The following is a 21,327-nucleotide window of genomic DNA, read 5'->3' as shown; positions in this document are numbered from 1 at the left end:
CCCTGCTCCTGGCTCTACTGTCTCCCAGGAAGCCTCTGAAGTCCTGCAAAGCCCAAGACCTGTTGCACATCCACATCTTTCCCTCCCTTTCTCCATTTTCTTCCTGTTTGCAGGGCAGAGCAGTATTGTATTTACAATAGGGCAACCCCAACCTCTGGGAAGAATGATGTGCAGAAGTCCATGATATCAATTAATTACTTTATTATACTATAGCTATTTTACACTGTATTACACTAACAAGAACTATACTAAACTGAAGAAACTCATGACTGTCTGCTGACCAGACAGTTGACACAGCTTGGACCTGCTAAGGCTACATTGTCCACCAGAATCCAATCAAGCAATCCCTTCAGGTAAATAATCTTCCAATACATTCCACGTGTTCAAGAACACAGGAGCAGCAAATGAGATAAGAATTGTTTTGATCATTCTTTTCTCTGCTTCTCTCTGTTCAGAGGGCATGTGAGTACCACAGAGCAGGGGGACGCCTTTATTTGTGTGTTCTGGGCAAGGCACCTTCAACTCAGGGTGAAGGCTGCTTCTCCTTGAGCCCCAAAACCTGGGTAAACAGGGCTGCAGTGTCTGCTTTGAGCAGCAGGTTGATGCCCCCCTGCTATAGGTGACCTATAGGTGACACCCAAAATGCAGCTGACTATGATGAACCTGGGGGTACCCAGAGCTGCTGTTGGTCACTTGTCTCCTGCTGCTAAAACCACACCAAGGGTGGAGGGATGGAACAGGGAAGGGCCGCGTTTGAAGTTTTATGGAGGTTTTTCATTTCTTTTTCAGCAATCAGAGGCCAGGGATGGGCCTTTGATTACTTGAGGCCTCTGCTGGCTTCAGCCACTTCCATAGCTGCGGGGCTGGAGCCGCCTCATTATCATCCTCACTAGGGCCCTGTTGATATGAGGATAATTGCATTTTGCTCAAAAGACATTAAATCACCACAGAACAGGCGGAGGGATGTGAATTACATCTTCCCCGGGAAAACTGGGAACTCAGCAGAAGAGTTAAAAGGGAAACAGTGTCCTCAGGGGGCAGGAGGAGAATGGGGCTAGCTGTAGGGGGCTGCTCTGGGCATTCCCTGTCCTCTGAACGGGGGAAACTGAGAGGGAGACAGCCTGATGTGCTGGAAGCAGTCTGGGACTGACCTTGGTGTTTTCACAAAAAATCTGTAGCTTCTTATTTCCAAATGCCCAAGGAACAGGATGGGCATGTAGGGAGAGAGCACGAGTGGGATGCTCTTGCAGTGCTCTGTTTGATGCTGGCTTTGCTTTTCATTTGAAACAAATGTGTTTGGAAGTAGCTAAATTGTCACAATTGTACTGTCAGAAGTGCTTCTTGTAATGGTTTTGTCTAGTCCAGGACCTTTCCCTCCCATGATGTGCCCATGGAGCTGGAGAGGCTGCTCCGTAGGTGTGTTTGCCCTCACCACGTGGCCACTCCATCCCTGCTCTTCTGCTGTGATTATTTTTAAAGCAGTTTTTATTAGTCCTGGAAATTATGGGCATGACCTGGCTGCAAGTGAACCTGGAGCACAGAGCTCTTCCCCAGGCTGTGGAGTTTGGCTGAAGCTCTCCCAGAAGCTCCACACAAGTGGGTGTATCTCCTGGCCTTTGCTGCCTGTGCTTTGCTTTTTGAGCTGAAATTGCTGGTGGGGGTCTAAGATGTTTGAGCCCATCAGGCTCTCAACAGAGGCACTGGGAAATCACATACAATGAGGTTATTGTGACCAGAGATGGACTGTAAAGTGCTAATTTCTGGTGTAATGAAATAAAGGAGGATCAGTTCTGTCCTGTGTTTCCTGGGGAGGGGTGTGTAGCTCCTTGAGCCGTGTGCATTGTGCCAGGTAACCTCCCTCTTGCTCAGTCAAGCAGAGAAAGGCAGCAGTTGTGCAGGAGTTAAAGGCATCAATGCCTTTTTCTTTGCACCCAGCTGAGGTTGAGCCCTCCGAGCTCTGTCCATGGGCTGGCAGTGCCGCCCTGACCCCTGGGTGCTGCAGCCAGCTTGGTGGAGGGGGGAGAGGAGGTGGCTGCTGGCTGATGGGAGCTGTAAGGGCACGAGCTCATTGTGTTCAGTACCCCTCTAAAACTCAGCTTTTATTCTCGTGCCGTGCGTGGGTGGCACTGCTGCGTGCCCACGGGAGGGAGGCTGCTCAGAGCCTGCCTCCAGAGCCTGCTCAAAGCCATGGAAAGCTGCTCCTTAACTTCAGTGGCTGTGGCTGAGGCAGGAGAAAAGGGGCTGCTTGGAGAAGGCTGCTCCCTCTAGCCTTGCTTTGTGTGCCAGCGCTGGGCTCTGCTTGCCAGGGCTGAGGAAATCCCTGCTTTTGCACAGTCGGATCCTTAACTTGTGGGAAGATGGTCTGGCTACCTCCCACCAGTGGGAACCACTTGGCAGCATCCCTAAAAACAGTCCAGCTGCCTCCCACCAGTGGGAACCACTCAGCAGCATCCCCAAAAGTGGTCTGCCTGCCTCCTACCAGTGGGATGCACTCACATCATCCCCAGGAGAATCTTTTGTTAATAAGTCCCTCCAGCTTCCTGGTGAGGGGGCTTGTGGAGTGATGGGTGGGTGCCCACCTTAGCCTGTTCCCTGATAACTCGTGTGTTTTCCCACTCTGGACCCCTCCTGACTGGTCTGTGTGGTCACTCCCATCTCCCAAGTCCCCAGCCCAGTAGATTTTTGGAGGTGGTTTGCAGCAAGGCACGTTTTTATTTTGTTCTTTAAAGCTTTGCAGCATTCGGGGGAAACTGGGATGTTTTTGAACCATTTAAAGTATTCCTAATAGGTTACCTTGAAAGCTTTCTGCAGTCTTGAATGAATCAAAGTGCAAATGTTTATAATGCAACACCCACACAGGCTGGGAGAGGAATTTTATTAAGGCAGGAGAGTCAGAAAACAATAATAATAAAACATGTTTTATGAAGTTGGTGAGAAACTTATAAACTAGGTGGAGTTTTACAGCAGATGAATTTGATACAAGTTGTAAATTTGAATTCCCAGGCTGGTCCTCAGGTCCTGCTCTTTATTACCTGAAATAACATTCTCCACTTTTAATAGCTGGCTGCGGCAGAGCGAGCGCGGTTTTATCTTTCTAAATGATCCACCGTGCGTGTCTTATAATCAAACTTCTGCCCATCCTCAGGGTTCCAGCCCTTTCCTCGAGCAGCCAATTAGCAAATTGCTGCTCTTTGCTTTGCTGTTACAGGGAGACTTTGGGAATCCTTCAATACATCCCTATGTCTGGATTACTGACTTTTTTTTTCCAGCAGAAACCACTTTATTTTCTGATAAGAGAATGTTTTGTTAATACATCAGCAAAAAGAGACTGAAATATGCTCTTGATAAATCAGTGTTTTGCAGTATCAACTTGCTGTGTGTCCCTGCTCCTGGCTCTGCTGGGAGGGATGGGGGCATTTTCCAGAGCATTGTTGTGAGGGGACTGATGGCATTATGAGGTGTTAGGTGTCTGTTCCCATTTTTCTTTCCCATTTTGCCCTGAGAATCCCCCTTTTCCCAACAGTTTCCTTGAGGTGCAATGCAGGGACCAGCAAGGTGCCAGGGCATGAGGTGGCTCTGTCCATGTTCCAGGGGTGGCCTCCCAAGGGTGGCTCGTGTTGAGTTCCTGACTCTCCTCAGTTCCATCAGCCCCTCTGTGCCACTTGGCTGTTAGCAGCTGTACTGAGGAAAGGGTATAAAAAATGGTTTCTCAGTCCCCTGTCCTGTCTGTGCACACACCAGCAGATTATTCCTCTTGAAAAATAAGTGATTACTGAAGTAAAGCATTCGAGCTAATGGCCAGATTATTCCCTTTAAAATGGGAAAGTAATTAGGGATGTTTTTTAAATAGGCTTCCCACCCTTGGATCTGCTGGGATTAGCTTATGTGGGTGTGTAAATATTTAGTTTCCAAGGACTGTTTTTTTTTTCCCCTTTCTTTTTTTCTCTCCCTCCCTTTCCTTGAAGTAACAGCGGCGATAAGCAACAGAAATGAGGCAGCAACTGTTCTTGGATGCTTTCCCTAGCATCCAAAATATAATTGGAATTAAAGATGACCCTAAAAGGAAAATAAAATTGAGGTTCTGCTGGTGTGATGCACCAGAGGTTTCCTCTGTGTGTGTGTGGAATTGAAGAGAAGTCATTGGGAGCTGGGATGTTTGGGATGATGGAGAACAAGTCCAACCCCAAGTAAAGCTGTGGGTAAGCATGGTGGGCTTGATTGGATCTTCTTCCTATGGCTGCCTGCTAGCTGGAGGGAATTTTTGGGCTTGTTTCCCTGTGTGGAGGTCTCTCTTTAACATCCAAACAATTTAGACTTTGTGCAAGGCCAAGGCGCTTTGATGTTTGGCTTCAAAACCGCTTCTTGTTTTGAAACTTGTTGCAGTGCTTGCAATGTGTTGGTGAAGCTGGGAAGGCGAGCAAAAAGAAGCTGAAAGCAGAAGCAAAATATGCAATTAGATGCAAAAGTGGTTTTAAGTGGGTGATGTCATGGAGTTGCAGATTAAAGGAACAGTTGGAACCAGTCATTCACACAGCTCTCTTCAAGGTCTGCATCCCTGGAGACTCCTGCAGCTGAGGAGCACCTTGCCAAGCCAGAGGAGGCCAGATCTTGCATTCCCCCCATCCATGCAATGGATAAATCCCAAGCCCTAGTGAGCCACCAGAAGAAAACCTGGCTCAGAAGAAGCTGCACAGCCCCAAAGTTGGAGCTGTCATTGATATGCCTCGTGGCTTTGGTCCCATCCTGCTGCTGGGAGGTGCTTAGGAGATACTTCTGGGCCATCGTGCTTCAAATCTTCATGCACCTGTCATTTTTCTTTCTGGCAGGGATTATTTATTGCAAGCATTAACCTGGAGCTGCTTTCAGGTGCCTCAGTCATTTTTTAAAGGCTGCATTTGTACTGTTCAGCTTTTTTTGGCAATTTGGGACTTTTTGTTTGCTTGCTTGCCTGCCTGCTGGAAAGTCTTCAGAGGTTGTTCAGGAGGCGAGGGGAGCCTGTAGATCCAGATTTTTTTGTTGTTATTATTATTGTTATTATATATTATTATAATTAAAACATATTTTTAGCAGCTGAAATTCAAACCCGTCTGGGTATTTATACAGCAAGATGTTTTGGATGAGGAATAGGCCAAGAGAGTCACGTGGATGGGGCCAATGTGAAACAAAAGAATCCATTTATTATCCAGGCAGGAAATTTGTTCCTCGGGATGTTGTAGCTGCAGACATAATGATTTCATTTCCTCTGGTTCGCCCAGATTAATGGCTTGTGCTCTTTGTTTGTGTGCCTGTGTTATTCCTGCAGCCCCGCTTCCCCTCCCGCTCCGTGCCGGTGCGTGCGAACATGTGCGCGAGTGCCCTGGGCGAGTGGGGGGCACAGGGGTCTCCAGCCTGCAGCAGGATGCCTGGGATGGTGGGCTGGGATGCTGGGAGAGCTGAGCAGAGCCCCAGGGACCACCTGGGGAATCCTTCCTGGCAGTGATGGATGACGTGTCTGGGAGTCTTCTCCTGCTGCATCTGCGGGGTTTTTCTCCTACTTACGTTTCTGGGGAACTTCTTCTGCATCTGTGGGGTTTTTCTCCTACTTGGATTTCTGGGGATCTTCTCCTGCCATGGTCACCAGAGCAGTGAGAGGTGTTTTCCTGTGAAGGTGTGATGGGATGAGTGAGATGAAGAGTTTTAGACAAGCGCGAATGTTGAACTTGAGGAAGGTGTGAGAGCAGTGTGTCTTCTCCACAGCTGCGCTCCAGGATATTTGTAGGTGTTGAGTACTTGGTAGGAAACCCAAACTTTTGCATCCTCCCAAACATCAGGCTGGGAAACAGCCTCTTTCCCCAGGGAGCTGTGCTGATGCACAGGGATGCAGGAGTTGGCCACATGGCTATGGATAAGCAGCTCCTTCCTGGCTGTGTGAGTTGGCCTTTCATTCCAGGCTGGTCCCAGCCCTCACAGCACCACTGGCCATCAGGGACTGGTGGTAGTTACACACTGTCCTTGATAAAAACCCAGCAGACCCATCTTTGTGGACACTCCAATTTGTTAGCAGCAGCATTAATCACTCCCTTTCTCTCTTTTTGAGTGTTTGCCTTTCAAAAGAGATGTGACAGGCAAGTGGTGCCTTTGTGTTGCTGTTGTCTGGTGGGTCCTTGTGGGATTTTGGCAAAGAGCTTTTAATTTACTGTGTGCAGCATGACCCAGTCTTCTGTTCTGGATTGATCTGGAGCAACCTCATGGAGTTGGAAGCATCCATTTGTGATGAGGCAGCTCATCACAGATGAGCGTGGTGCTGCCTAGAATCCACCTGGAGAAGAACTGGTGACTGGTGACTGTCTTGCTGCCCCCATGACTGGCAGTTCCTGCTTCCCTTCTTTAGATATTTCTCCTCCAAACTGGGGGAGGAGAGTTTCTTCCACTTCTTTTGGAGGAGGTTTTCTAGCAGGGACATAACTTGCGGAAGGAAGACCCTCTTAGCTATCAATGTGCTTGTGCCACTCCTGCTGCCGTCCATATGGGGCCTTGGTGCACTGATCCCATCTTGGACATGTGTTGCTCCTTCTTGCTTTTGCTCTCCTGAGCTTTTGTGCCCACTATTCAAACACTGCAGATGAGGGGAATGGGAAGCTGGTACCCTGTCAAGCCCTGGGTGCTTTCTTCCCACCTGCCTGCCCCCTCCCAAATGGCTCCTGTGTCACCCAGGTGACAGAATTTGCGAGGATGTGACAGCTCTGTTGCGCAGAAGATGATGAACAGTAATGAGACCCTGAGCACAATGTGCACTTAAAGTGATTTATTTCAGCAAGGAAACCACAATCAGGGAGGATGGGTCACCGTCATCAGGAGAAGAGGTGGGTATGGAGATGAGCTTCAGGGGAACTTTATCATCAACCAGCAATGCTTTAAAAATGAGCAGAGCTGGTGTTGCATGAAATGGAGCTGTTCTGGTTGTGCCAGGACCATCCCTCACCTGCAGCAGGTCGCAGGCACCTCCTGGGCTCTGGTCAGTGACTGGGCTGGCTGACTGGGCTGGCTGACTTCTCCTTGGTTACCTCTTGCAATTGTGCTGAAGTTTTTTGGTGAGGTGTCACCCATGTGTAAAGTCAGCATTTGGGAAGGAGACTGTCCTGAGGAGGAGGGGGAGAACTAATCCCTGAACTGGCTTTGGCGCGGCTCCCGGCACGCAGATGGCCGTCCTCATGCTGGAGCCTTTTCCCAGCTTGCGCAGGCGCTGGGCTGGAGGCAGGGGTGTGCCAGGCAGGCTGGCTGCCAAGTGGCACCTCCTGCCAGCATCCTCCTCTTCCTCCTCCCCTTCCTCACCCCCAGGGCCTGTGGGAGCTGTGGCTGTGCAGCAGCTCAGCTGGGCACTGCAGCTTGCAGGATAAGCTCGGCCTAAGAATGGTGCTGAGCAAAATCTTGTGAGTTAAGCTTGACTTAGAGTAGTGCTTGTGTTTCTTCCCTTCTCACAGGAGAGGCTCCTGGCAGGGAGGGACCCCTGGAGCTGTGTCTGTGCTGGCATGAGCTGGGGGGCAGGCAGCTGTTTGCTCACTGCTTCTTGCACCGTTTGGATGATGCCCCATGAACTTACAGCAAAGGATCCTGAGCCCCTGTTGATGAAGAGCATCTTCTGAGGAGATTACAGTTTCTCATTGTTGTTGGTGAATTTGGGCAAGGATTAACCCAGCCCTACTGGCCTGTGGAGCTGGCACCTTATGTGAATGGGTGTTTGGAAATCTTGGCAAACACTCACCAGACCAGCTGTGTGTGTACGTACCTAAAGGTGGCTCAGACTGATTGGAAAGCTTTTTGGATAGGTTGCAGGATGGTTACAGACCCTGGCTGCTCCTTGTTTTGTCTAAATCTAAAAGTGGAGAAGAAGAAGAAAAAAACAAAAGGCAAAGCTGGGAGAGCCCAGGACAAGTTTCCAGCGCATTTTGAGAATTCCAGGACATTTGTTTGTGGAGCCAGCGCAAAGAACCCAGCAGGATCTGCTGATGGTTGCTCTGCCCTTTCCAATGGACCGGTTGGCTTTGCCACGTCCCTTTTTGTTGGTGGGGGGGATTCAGTGGGTGATGGGCCTATCCAGCAAGGCATTCTCAGGGCTGCAGGCAGAGCCTTCCCCCATCCCATCCGTGTCCTGACGGAGGCTTCCCTGCGCTGCCGGCAGCCGCGTGCTGCTGTGGTGGCACAGATTTATTGCTCTTTGCCTCGTTTGCACTCGGAGCTGACTCCATATGGTGCAGAAGCCGGAGAGACGACGCTCGGCACGGCCGGCGCTGGGCTGGGGGGCGGCGCTTTTGCAGCTTGCTCCGTTTGAGGTTCAATATTTCCACCTCCTCTCCTTGAGGGCTCTGCTCCCGCAGCTGCGGATCGCTCGTCATCCCCAGCGCAGCCGGAGCATGCCAGTGTGATTCCACTCTCGCCCTGCTGCTTTCCCTCTGCTCCCCCTGAGATCCCCTGTGCGTGGGTGGACCAGAAATGCTGATTTTTAGTTCTTACTAGTGAAATTTTTGGCTAGCCCCCCAGAAGGCTTTAGTATGTGTCAGAAGCTGCATTAAAAAATAGAGGATCAATGTGGCTGCAGCTGGTCTGTGCTGGGGTGAAAGGTGTTGGTGACTGGGGGAGCACCAAGCCCTTGGCTGTGCTGGGAACAGTTGTGCCCAGGCTAAGCTTGAGTCCCCTGGCAGTGCTAGCTCTGAGCAGTCTGTCATGTTTGTGGCTCATGCAGAATCCCTGTGACATTTTAAAATAAGATCTAGTAAATAGGAGCTGGATGGTACCAGGTGCAGCTCTGGGTGCGAGGGTTCTCTGACAGCAGGGCTGGCATTTCACATTTAGGGCTCCATGAGACGCCTGGTTTTGTAGCGAATGTGAAGCTTTTCTGGAGAACGTGGTCCAAGACAGTGACTCATCCTGAATCTCTAAAGATGTGATAAAGGCGTGTAGGGAAACGCAGGATAAATGTTTTGATTTTTAGAGTTTTCCTCACAGGCGGTGCTACCCTGGAGTAAGGCAAAATAAATCCAGCCGGGAAGGAGAGCTGTGGGGAAAGGCAGGGACAGGTCTGGCACAGGAATTCACCAAAGCTCAGTGCACCCACTGTACTCCAGCACTGGGAGTTGGCTTTGGAGTCAAGCATGTGCCCCTGTAAGACATATGTGAGCCTGCTGCCTGGGAGATCCCCTGCAATCCCCTGGGTACCGTGGATCCAGGCATGAAGTCTGTGTATCCTTGTAATTCATCCTAGCACGTGTAATTGCAGATGCTATTGATGTTTATGGCAGCTCTATCTTCTCAGATGACTAATTCTGTATTTAGAGGCTCTCATTTCCAGGGGAATCCCAGCTGATAAGGAGCCCACTTCCACAGAACTCATTAGGCTTCAAATGGCCCTTGTCTGCAAAATCTCACAGGCTGCTTGTATTTATTATTTTTTATCTCTTTTTGGAGTTCCTTGCTTTCTGATAGTGTGATGAAGTTGCCTTTCCCAAGAGGGGAGCTCCTGGCAGAATGTTCTCATCGGTGACCTCGCTTGCTTCCATTGAACCTGGCTGGAGCACACCACATGCACCCCATGTGGGTACTTGGATGTTGACCAAGAAGTGAGCTGTGGAAAAGTAGTGGAAAACAGGAAGTTGTTGGCATTATTACCCAACAATGTTTGTATTATTCTCAAGACTCAGTGCTCCTCCAAGATGTATGATGGATTGGGGTTCTGGCTCCTCCTTGTTCTCTCAGCTAGTGAAATGGGTGTCCAAACCCGCTGGTCTCACCCAGAGAGTCCAGTGATGTGAGGCTGCTGTGCCCAGCCTATGCTGGAATCACCTGGCTACATGGACAAGTGACAGAGTGTCCTCAGGCACCTGACCTTCAGCCTTCATCTGCTTTGCCCTGTGCTCCTTAGGGCTGACCTCATGGATACTGAACAGCAGATGAGTGCTCTGCCCAACCTAAATGATCTTTCCTTCAAACCAGACCTTCACCACCACTTAGCTGGACCTTCTCTGAGGCAGTCTCACAAAGATTTTTGGAGGTTAAGGTTTCTGGGAGAGCCTCTGCCCATCCCTGGTTGGCTGAGTTCCTCTTCCACATCTTGTGGAGGATGAAGTGAGTTACATGCCAAGCCTGACATATGGTGATTTCTGGGGCAGGCTGCGGCGTTCTGAGAGGTTTGCTGGCAGCCCAGCCTCGAGAAAGCAGGGATGGGGATTTAGATGCATAGTGACATTGTTCTGGAAAATGTTCTCCTGAAAGGCAACTGCATCATCTGCCTGCCCTGAATGGGCCCTTGGCATGGCTGGGTCTGTCTTGGGAGGGGGTGCAGGGTGTTCATTAAAGTGCTCTCTCAGCCCTGGTTGCTGCTTGACTTTGAGTTGCCAAACTGTAAATGATGATGTATGGCCATTGACCTGTGCGTATGGTGTGTGTGGATTTTGGGTATCCAGGGCCTGTGTACAATTATAAAAAGTATGATATCAGCAACTGATTCTGTCATGACAGGAGCAAATGAGTTCCTGATAGTTGAAAACTTGTTTCCAAATTTTCTAAAATAGGTTTGCAATTTAGAAAACAAAAGGTATTGAAAGCCCTATCTTTTTTCTCTTATCTTTCCATTTGATTTGGTCCCCTTTGTTTGTTTTTTTCCTGTGATGTATGCATTTTTTGGTAATTCTCTGTCATTTCCTTCCCTTTCCCTTATCTCTCCCTCTGCAGTTCTCTCTCTCTTCCTCTCTATCCCTCTCCCCCTCTCCCTCCCCTCAGTAATTTATTTGCAGGCGGGTTGTCTCTTTGATTTACTGTCTCTCTCCTCGGTAGGATTATGATAAATGGATTGTATGGCTTCGTCTGAGCTTGTCCAACATCACGTACCCACGCTGGGTCAAGTCCCTTTGGAGCCTGGAAACCGAGGGGAGATGCTGGGGCTGGAGTTGGAGTGAGACTTGTAAACATGACTTGGTCCATATGGTCCTGACTTTGCATCACCTCCAGAACTTTTTCTGGCTGGGGTTTTGCTTTGGGTTTTTCTCTTGCCGTGCATGTGTATGAACACATGGACGCTTGCAGAAATGGAAGCAGGTATTTGATTGGGTGCTTTCAGGCACATCAACCAGCATATTTCAATTTAGCGTATCCCGATGTGGGGAGCGTTTGCCACTTGCAATTAGAGCATTTCATCCCGCAGCGCAGCAGGCAGCGCTTTATTGATAAAGTTGTTCTGTAGTTGCTGAGCAAACACCCCCAAATCTGAGCTTCATTAAGTTATCGCCTGCCCTGCTGCGATGCATCTTCATTGCTCGCTGAAATCCATGGCATTGACGGGGGATCCCGGAGGAGGCCGGGACTGTGCTGTGCAGCCACAGCTTAATGCAGCCCATCACAAATTGACACAGCACACTCCTTCTCGCCTGATGGATAGAAATTCCTTCCCTTTCCAGCTGGAAGTGAGGGGTTTTTTGGCCACCACAGATCTCCTCATGCTGGCAATGGCTGGGATGTCTTTGCAGAGCAGGCTCAGCTGCTCCTCTCTCCTGAGAGGTTTGCACAGACCCTTAAAATGCAGGAAGGCAATATTTTGTGTTGACTTGTTGTTGTTTAGCGCATCCTCCCCCTCCGTGGCTGGGTTTGTTACTCGGTGGGTAATCCTTCATAACGAACCCGTGGGAGATTGATGGGGAGAGATCGTTATGCACTTCCAGAGCCGTTCCACTGTCGCTGTGTAGCAGCAAAATGCACCATTAAAGGCAGAGAGCCCTGGGAATGATGGGACGTAATTAGTTGTTGCTGTAATATTTTTGATTGAAAGCGCAGAGATGCTGGAAGCGGCTTGGGGAAGGCAGCGCTCTCAGGAAGCTGTGAAGAGCAGCAGCTCTTGTTGGAGGGGAGAGGCTGATCCTGCTCGTACCTTTGCTGCCACTCCAGTGCTGTAATTAAACCGTCTGGGAGATGCCACAGCATTCCTGCTGCGCAGGAACTGTGCTGGCTCTGGCACGGCAGCGCTCCCCTCACAGTTCCAAGCAGGAACCAAATGGGGAGTCCCCCCAGCAGAAGAGACATTTTGGGTGGGATGTGCCTCCAGCAGCTCACTGCCTAAATCCTTGTGGCAGAGCTGTATGGATTTTGTGTTCCTGCTTTTTCCCAGCTTAGTCTAAATTTCAGGATATATTAAAAACTTGGACAGGTAACCCTGGACTTGTGGTTAGAAGTGTGGTCATAGAGAGGAACCTGGAATTACTCAGGCAACTTCTGGTGTGTGCTTGAATTCTTTCATTGAATCATAGAATTCCAGAATGGTTTGGGTTGGAAGGACCTTAAAACTCCTATTGTTCCAGCCCCTGTCATGGGCAGGGACACCTTCCACTAGACCAGGTTGCTCCAAGCCTCATCCAGCCTGGCCTTGGGCACTTCCAGGGATGGGGCAGCCACAGCTGCTCTGGGCAACCTGTGCCAGGGCCTCACCTCCCTCACAGGGAAGAATTTCTTCCCAATAGCCAACATAAATGTACTCTGTGTCAGTGGGAAGCCATTCCTCATTGTCCTGTAACTCCATGCCCTTTTCCAGTTCCTCTTTGGCTCTCTTGGAGCCCCTTTTATTTACTGAAGCACCAATATATGACAGCCTTTTCTTCTCCAGGCTGAACAATCCCAATTCTCTCAGCCTTAACTCATAGCAGAGCTGCTCCATCCCTCTAGGTATCTTCTTGGCCTCCTTTGGATTCCCTCCAGCAGCTCCAAGTCCTTCCAGAGCTGGACACAGTGCTGCTGGTGAGATCTCACCAGAGTGGAGTGGAGGATAAATTAACCTATGGGAACAGTGAGAATTAAATTCTGATTATTCCGCTGGCATCTGTGGGACTTTCCTTCCAGTGGCATTGAGAGGTGTGATGCACACCACGAGTCTATGGAGTGGGGATGATGATGATGATGGAAGCCATGGTGCCACCTGCACGTGGACATGGCTTGAAGTCACAGCAGCCCTGGGAAGGCAGAGCTTGTGATACCATAGCAGTTAATGTTATTTAGCACCAGGCTTGAGAATAAAGCATCTTGGCGCTGTTTCCCTGTCATTCCCTTTCCCTGGTAATGTCACCAAACTTGGACAGAAGCTTCCCAAGCTGTGCGTTCGCCTTGGGCTGATTTTGCTGAAGCTCTCAGAAGGGTAGGAAGAGGTAGGAAGCAAGCTTGGCATTTATGAGCGTGAAATAGAGGGGAAAATATAGTGCTTTCCTTATGGAAAAGAAGTCTTGCTATTGTTCCCCTTCAGAAAACCACACTGTGGGTGCCCAGGGATGTGCTCTGGGGCTGGATTTTGTGCTGATCGATCCCATTGACACTTACTGAGGCACCTCAGGATGAGTCTCTGAGGATCCCACCTATGGAGCATCCTTTACCCCCCAGACCTGAGCCCTGTGTGCCCTGCTCTCCCATCTCCCCTCCCTCCAAAGGCTCAGCTATCAGCACCCACCTCCCTGCTCCCCACGTATCATGGGGGGCTTATTTCCAGCAGCTGGCATACTTTCCAAATCTCCCTCTCCCCATCTGTTGTTATCAAGCCTCCTCTCTCCTTATTTTGCTTAATTTCTATCTTTTTCCTCTTGGTTGTCTTAGACAAGCCTGTGTCTCTCTACATATGCCCAAGCATTTGCTTTCGAGTGCCTTAGGCTGGTTCCTGCCGTTATCTTCGTGCAGGAGGGAGAAGAGAGCTGCTGTTCCTTGCATCGGGAGAGGGACCCCAGGCAATTATTGAGGAGTGATGCACTTGTAGAAGTGTCTTTGTGGCCTCCCTGAGAGGAAAATTTGTTGTTGTATCTCTTTCTTTCCAGATAACAGCGTCAAAATGCGATCAGGTTGGGTTAGTTCAGGTTGGCCCTCTCCCTTTGTGTGTCTGCCTGCAGCCGGATCCCACCCCCTTCGAGGGAATAGTGACGCCTTGTCCTGGCATGATGGGCAAGAACCTGCCCTTGGGAGGTCTGAAGTACAAGTTCTGGGCTGGGAGTTTTGGGAAATAAGTTCTACTTCATTTTGGACAATTCAGAAAGGTTTTTCTGGAAGAGGCTTCAATCCTGCGGGAAGAGTGGTTGGCAAGGCAGCATCAGCTGGTGTGAGATGAAGGCTATTCTCGCCCAAATAACTTATTTTTTCCTTGCTGTTGGAAGGATGCCAGCCCATCCTTCACTCCTCTGAGGCGCAGCTTATCCTGCCGCAGGCATCATCTCTGCCCAGGTTTGCCCGGGAGGGTGTGGGGAGCCTGGGACAGCAGCGAGCCCTGGCTGCCTGGATCACAGAGTGCCATCCCAGATGGATGCGCTGCTCCGTGCAGGGAAGCTGGTGCATTCTAATTGCTGGCATCTTTACTTGTTACGAGTGTAATTGTGAGTAGACGTTTGTTTTTGTATTGATAATTAGGGACTGGAACAGATGGCGAAGGCTTAGTTTAAAGTAATGTGTCCATTAAAGAAAATCTACTGTATACAGCTGAAGATTCTTCACTCCAAGAGAGCTCAGCTCTCTGGTAGCAGAGCTCCTCTCTCCCTAATGAGGGGTTGGGCTGTCACAGCCTGGCCAGCAGAGCCTCTGATCCCAGAGACTTCTCCCAGTGAACTCACTGAGCTCCCTCCTGATGACAGAGCACCCCCAGGTACCCGCTGTGCCCGTGGGCAGGTGTGGAGGGAGATGCTGGAGGAGCGAGCCTGGGGCAGAGAAGGGGGTGGCAGTGCCTTGGGCACGGAGCTGGCACGGTGGGACTGCTGGATCTAGGTGACAGGGTTCACTCGACCTGGGCAGTGATGCTGTGCTGGATGTCAGAGGTGCAGGGAAAGGCTCTTCCCCTGGGGGTTTAATTAATACCCCATGCCAATTAACGAGGACTGGTTCTCACGGAAGGGTGAGGCAGGTGGGATGGGAGGTGCAAGGTGTCCATGTGGCTTCTCTACTCATTAGGGTTGCTCAGGCACTGATCTGCACTAATCCCCTCATTAGCAGCGTTCCCTGCCTGTCCTCCTTGCCCAATTCCAAGGGATGGATGGGTGGGGGGTGGATCCTGTGTCCCCCAGCCTGTAGGGATATTTGCAGATGTGGGTGCTGGGATCTCTCTCTTGTTCCCCATTTTTCTACAAGAATTTGGGATCTGTGAACCCTCTCCTGTTGAAGGAGGGTGCTCAGCAGCCATAGCCCTGAGCAGCCTGGCCATAAGTGCCCCACCAAGGTCAAGTGTCACGTTTTCATTCCAGAAAATGAAGTAAAAGCCAAGGTTTCCTCCAAGAGGAAATAGGAGAGGTCAATAGGAAGTTGCTGAGCCATGTCCTTCTGATGCCAGTGCCTCTGCAGTCACAGGGTTGGGTGAACTCAGCAGGAATTTGAACTCGAGGGGGGATTTAATAATCTTATTGTACTTAACAAAAAACTCCTAAATTAACCATTTTTCCAGTTTATGGATCTTCTTGTCTATGACAGTGCCCTTGGGAGATGGGACAGGATCTTTGCAGGAGATGGTCTATGGGGGGGGGGGCAGGCTCTCAGCCCTCTTTTTCCTTTGCTTTGCAAATTGCTTTGGAAACATGGAGCCATGGAAGTGCAAATGTTGTTCACAAAAATGGAATCCAGTATGCAGCAAGCCAATAATTATACACTTGAGAGAGACATTGATTATTTATTTCAGAGTTGCCCAAGCCTGGGTGCTTGCTGGTGTTCAAGCACTCCAACTATCAAAGCTTTTTACTATTTATACATTTTAGCAATCAAAAGAATTAGCATTTATTTGCTACAATATTCTCTTATTAATTGATATTCTATCTTCTGTTGGTTAAAGACTATCTTGTTTCTCATGCTAATTAGTCCATATGATCAATCTTTCTCTTCTTTTGGGTCAGTGGTCTGTGAGTCACTGGTCATGACCTGCCCCTGCCAGAATCACCTTTTACCCAGCTGGGGCTGATTTCAGCACAGGTGCTGGGTTGCCTTTATCAGTTTGTTCCTTATTTTTGGGGTCCTGCCAAACGTCCTTGTGGCCTCTAAGTTCTGCATTCTGTGTGCCCACTCTCAGTGGCACATCACACACATCCTTCCAAGCACTGTCAGCCTTCCCTAGGACCGAGATCACTGAAACGTGGAGCCCTAGCCCTTAGCAAGGCAATTCTACCACAAAAAGAATTTCTCTTTCCAACACCTGGGCATCACTTAGAGCTTGTGAGCTGCTGTTCCACAGATTAAATCTCTTTTCTTGTTGATTAGGCTTGAAACTTGCCAAGATCAAACATTGATGAACACCCTCTCTTAAGAAAAATGTCCATATTCCACATTTTGCATCACAAGCTCTGCATCTGTGGTGGAAACTTCTTGAATGTGACCTCCCTGGTCACAGGCCACAGAATCACCCAGAGACTCTAGAAACACCCAAAGTGAAAGCTTCTCTGCGGTTGCTTTCCATTTATTCATTTATTGTTAATTTCTCTATTAACTTAGTTATTTTGAGGTCTTCCTCAGCATTGCTGCTGTGCCTTCCTGCTTTCCTTGCAGAATGTGGAGCCTTTGGGGAGGACCTCAGAAGGAGGAGGGAAGGGGTGAGGCTTTGGGAGGGTGCTGGTGAGTGTCACCTCGGAGCAGGGCTGGTCCTCGCGTGCTGCCTTCCCGCAGGGCGGCTGTGCTTTATCAGAAGCACATTCCTCTGTCAGAGCTGGGGAAGGAAGCTCTGAGTGTGTGGGACAGGAAGGGAGATGATGGAGTGAAAAGCCTTTCTGAGTAAACCTTTGGAAGAAGTGCCCTTCCTGTAATGAGCCTGTCCTTATTTATGACAGAGGGTGGATGAGCCAGCTTGGGTCCCAGCCTGGCCATGGTCCCTGTGTCTCCCTGTTCTGTGCTGCCTCAGTTTCCTCTGTGTGGCACAAGGACACCCTGTTTGTTTTGGGGGAGAACACCAAGTGTTTTAGGGGCTCTCAGATCATCCCTTGCCATGCAGCCCAGTGGCAGGGAGATGTTTGCATGGCCTGTGGCTTCCACCTCCACACCCATTTATGCCTACACATCTTCCTGCTCATTTGAAGGGCTGTTGCAAGGATTAATGGCTGTTTAATTAGGGGCTGGGCTGTTTGGAAGGGAAGGAAGGTGTGGAGGTGGTGGGAAGGTGAAGGGTGATGAGAATAGAAACTTGCTGGAGCTCTGGAGCGCAAGCCCCTGGCCCCATTTTGAAAAGGCATGGAGTGACAGGACAAGGGGGAATGCCTTTCCACTGCCAGAGGGCAGGGTTAGATGGGATGTTGGGAAGAAATCCTTCCCTATGAGGGTGATGAGGTCCTGGCACAGCTTCCCAGAGTAGCTGTGGCTGTCCCTGGATCCCTGGAAGTGTCCAAGGCCAGGTTGGATAGGGCTTGGAGCAACCTGGGATAGTGGGTGTCCCTGCCCATGGTAGGGGGTGGAACTGGATGAGCTTTGAGGTTCTTTCCAAATCAAATAATTCCTGGATTCCATACTTCAAGGCTGGAGAGGAATTGCAGCTGGGATATTTCATTTTTAGCTGCCTTCTGCCAAATGGAAAATGACCAAAACTATGAAGTGACTTGTGACAGTGTGAAGGTCACCACACTTTTCTCTTTCCCAAATGGAGCAGGAGTGAAACGTGTCCTCTCTGAGGGCACTGTGAGCAGGAGCAGCCTGGCACTGTGCAAAGCAGGGGGGCTGTGGGCTTTGAACACCCCTGGCAGTGCCACTGCAGCATCCTGGGACCTGTTTGGGGTGCAGCAGCTTTGCCAGCTCCCAGCCCCCTTTCACTCCCTGCCTGGGGACTGCCTTGCTCTCCCTGCCCCAGGGCCACGCTCACCCTGGGAGGGGTTTTGGGAGCGTTTATCACCCGTGTCAGGGCGGGGAGTTCCTGGTCACGCTTCTCCAGCCTCGCATCCTGGAGCGGCCGGTGAAGGGAGGGGTTGGAAGATTAATCGGAGCCTTGTTTCCCGCTCGTGATTGCTGCAGCAGCCCTGGAGAGATTAAAAAGCAGCAGCCCGGCGGCAGCACAGATTCCTGGGCTGATTTTTATTTCCTGACCTTTATTTCTCTGGTTGCACCTCTTTTCCTGGCACTGCTGTGAGTACCTGGGACCAGGCAGGAAAGGGGAGGGACTGGGGATGCTCAGCTCTGCCAGTTGCCAGCGGCACATCTCCTCCTGTTTGGTTGGGATGCAGGAATTGAGGCAATTAATCTGCATGTCTGCTTGCTGCAAACAAATAAATAAAACCTGGAGGGTTTTCCCCATCTGTTTCTTTATGGTGTTGCTGTCACTATTATTCTTGTTGTGTTTTGTTGTTTTGGTTTTTTGTTTTACATCTAAAAGTAGGGAATGATGTGGCTCTGTGAACTACAGCACATTTTGGTTTTCAGGGTTTTTTTTGTGTTGGTGATAGTATTTTCCTTTCCTGGGCAGGGAAGGGTCAGATCTGGCAGTGTGAGCTGGGTTCAGGCCAGGACTCCTTGCAAAGAGTTTTGTCCTGCACCATTTGCCCCAGACCAAAACTGCCTTGAGTCCATTAGGGCACCTGCTGATGATTCCTGAGCTCTCCAAGGGTCAGGTGCATGCTCTGGGAAAGCAACTGAGTGTTTTCCCACATCTCTGTGCTATAAAATAATGGAAAACTTAGGGAATAACTACTTTCCTTTCCTTTTCTTCTGTTTCCTCAGAAACTTTGATGGATACGCGGACGGCAACGGCCGAGCTGGGCTGGACTGCCAACCCACCTTCAGGGGTAAGTTCCACTTGTCCTTATGTGATATAGAGGGGGTCCATGCTTTTAACCCCACTATTTAGAGGGGTGAAATGCTGGTGGCAAGCCAGAGGAGTCAGTGGGAACAGCAGTGCCCCATAGGGCTGGTGTGGAGTGCCAGGGCGCGGCTGAGCCAGGCTGAGCATCCTTCCCCGAGCCAGTCCTGGGCCTTGGTGAAGATGGAGCTTGTCTCCATCTCCATGCTTTGTCTTTCCCTTCCTGTCCTCCTTCCTCGTGAAGGGTTCAGCCCCATCACTGCTCTCCATCCCCCTGCTTGTGCCTTCCCTCTCCCTGTGCCAAAAGGCTTATAATTAGGAAACATTAGCAGGCTCCAAACAGCTTTCATACCTGGAACATCATCCATAATTGCACTCGGCAGTGCTCTTCCTTGGCTATTAATGTCACTTTTATGAAGTAATGAGGAACCAAACACCCTGAGGCACTTAAAACATCTTTTTTATATAATACGAGCCTTTGAGGAATGGAAGCATAAAATAACCTGACTCACATTCTCCTGGCAGGAAAAGTGAGAGATGGAGCTGCGGGTGGGAGGGGGTGTGAGCTGATGGATGGGCACCACAGTGGGACAGGCAGGCTGGGAGCAGCAGCAGGGCCCATCCCTGGGGACTCTAGGATGTGGCACCAGAGGGGAGAGGATGCCAGGCTGCATCTTTGATTGGGTGTCACTGGCTTGGCTAAGTCTGCAAAAGAAATTTTGGACACCATCACCAAAGCTGGGCCACACCTGCAGCAGGCATGAAATCCACTCCAGACATGTCAGAGCCCCTTGAATTGGGGTATTTTGCTACTGAATTGCTTTGGAAAAATTCTGGGCCCAGATAAATTACTGGAAAAATGCAGGAGGGGCACGTGCAGGTGATGAAGACAGGATATAAATAGCTGCCTGCAGCTGCTGTCACTGAAAGCCTGTGTGAGGCAGGCAGGGAGCTTGTGTTGTAAGGCAGGGTGGTCTCACCCTCTGCAGAGCAGCTCTGTAAAGCCCCTCCCCAGCCCCATCCCTGCATCCCACTGTGTGCATCCCTCCATCCCTCCATGCCTCCCTGCAGCCACCCAATTCTTGCTCCTCTGAGAGTTCCTGGGAAGGCTTCTGTTTTGCAGGAGTGTGTATTAAATATTCCACAAAGTATGTAAAATGCCAAGTCTTTTATCTAAAATCATAGAATCACAGAATCCTTTAGGTTGGCAAAACCCAGCACTGGGTTAATGGCAAGGCCATTAACCAAGGCCACCACTGCCCCATGTTCCCAAGTGCCACAAGAGCTGTCTGGACAGCTTTTACATCCCTCTAGAAATGGGGACTCCACTACTGCTCTGGGCAGCTGTGACAGAGCTGGACAACCTTTTTCTGGGAAGGAATTTTCCCTAATATCAAATCTAAACCTCCCTGGCACAGCTTGAGGCCATTTCCTCTTGTTCTGTCTTTTGGTCCCCTCCTGTCAGGAGTTGTGCAGAGCCAGAAGGTCCCCCCTGGGCCTCCTTTTCTCCAGGCTGAGCCTCCTTTACTCCAGCTCCCTCGGCCACTTCTGGGGCTCCAGACCCTTCCCCAGCCAGGGTAAAAAACTGTGGTGTCCCAGGATGGGCTGTGGCAGGATGTGGGCTCTCCCTCTGCTCTTCCTGATGGACTCGCATTAAATCTTAGTGGAGACAGAGAACAACATTGACTTAATCCCCAGCTCACTCCTTGTGAGTTATTTAGTAGTATCTCATCAAAATTATGCATTTGTTACTGTTAAAGCATTGGTGGCAGCAGCTGCTGGCACTGTGGGTCCTTCCAGACACAGGGACCTGCTGCTCCCAGTGCCTGGTACCTGGAGTGGTCACCCCAAAGGGATGCACAAGGCAGTGCCAGGATCTGGCCCTGGACTCTACTGAGGTTTTTCCAAGGGCGTTTCATGTTATTCCTAAATGCAGGAAACCTTTGTTGGCAGGTTTAGGCTCTGAGTTTTGAGGCTCTGAGGTTTTTGAGGATGAAGAGGAGGATTCCTGCAGTGAAGACAGTGGAGCCATGGGGCTGGTGCTAATGCTGGAGGAGAGCTCATTGTCTGACCTTAATTGGAGGCAGGGCTGTAATGCAAAGCCTGGGTGGGAACAGCAGACAATGGCAACCCCCTTGGTTGGGGAGGACTGTACAGCTCCTGCTCTGAAAAGGTGTCTGGTAATGAAGGGGCACTGATTCCCCATGCCTTGTGCACGGGGGAGAGAGGGGGTTTTGCAGTATTTTCCTGGCATGGGATGAGAAGGAAGAACACTGGGCTGGAGAGAGGCTTTATTGCTGATTTGGTAACCATGGATTAACAACAATGCACAACCTTGAGTTCTGATCTTGGCTTAAGTGTAGCAGAGCTGAGTAGGTGGGCCTGGGAGTGAATGTTCTGCAGCACTTGTTGGCAGTATGATGAGGACCCTGCTTTGAAAACAAAACAAAAACCTGTGTTTTGTTACATCAAGGCAGTGCTTCACAGTAGGGAAGCTCGGGGATGAGTTGAGAGATGTGGTTGTTCAATGGAAAAGGGAAGAAGGGAAAAATCTGTGAGGTTTCAGGGTTGGTTGTGGTGCATCAGCTTGTCAGGAC

The 21,327-nt window shown here is 50.0% G+C and overlaps 1 protein-coding gene across 2 annotated transcripts in view; it reads left to right on the top strand.

The window, feature by feature from the left end:
• Positions 1 to 21,327, top strand: part of EPHB1 (EPH receptor B1) — a 105,407-nt gene that overhangs the window by 32,385 nt on the left and 51,695 nt on the right. For both annotated transcript variants that reach the window (XM_066557047.1, XM_066557046.1), the window contains exon 2: positions 18,652 to 18,716. In XM_066557047.1, the coding sequence (XP_066413144.1) occupies positions 18,660 to 18,716 (57 nt within the window). In that variant the 5' untranslated portion in view covers positions 18,652 to 18,659. The remainder of the gene's footprint in view (positions 1 to 18,651; positions 18,717 to 21,327) is intronic.

The sequence above is a fragment of the Molothrus aeneus genome, chromosome 10, assembly GCF_037042795.1.
Source record: "Molothrus aeneus isolate 106 chromosome 10, BPBGC_Maene_1.0, whole genome shotgun sequence".
NCBI classification, from domain to species: Eukaryota; Metazoa; Chordata; class Aves; order Passeriformes; family Icteridae; genus Molothrus; species Molothrus aeneus.
This window is presented reverse-complemented; position numbering and strand designations above follow the sequence as displayed.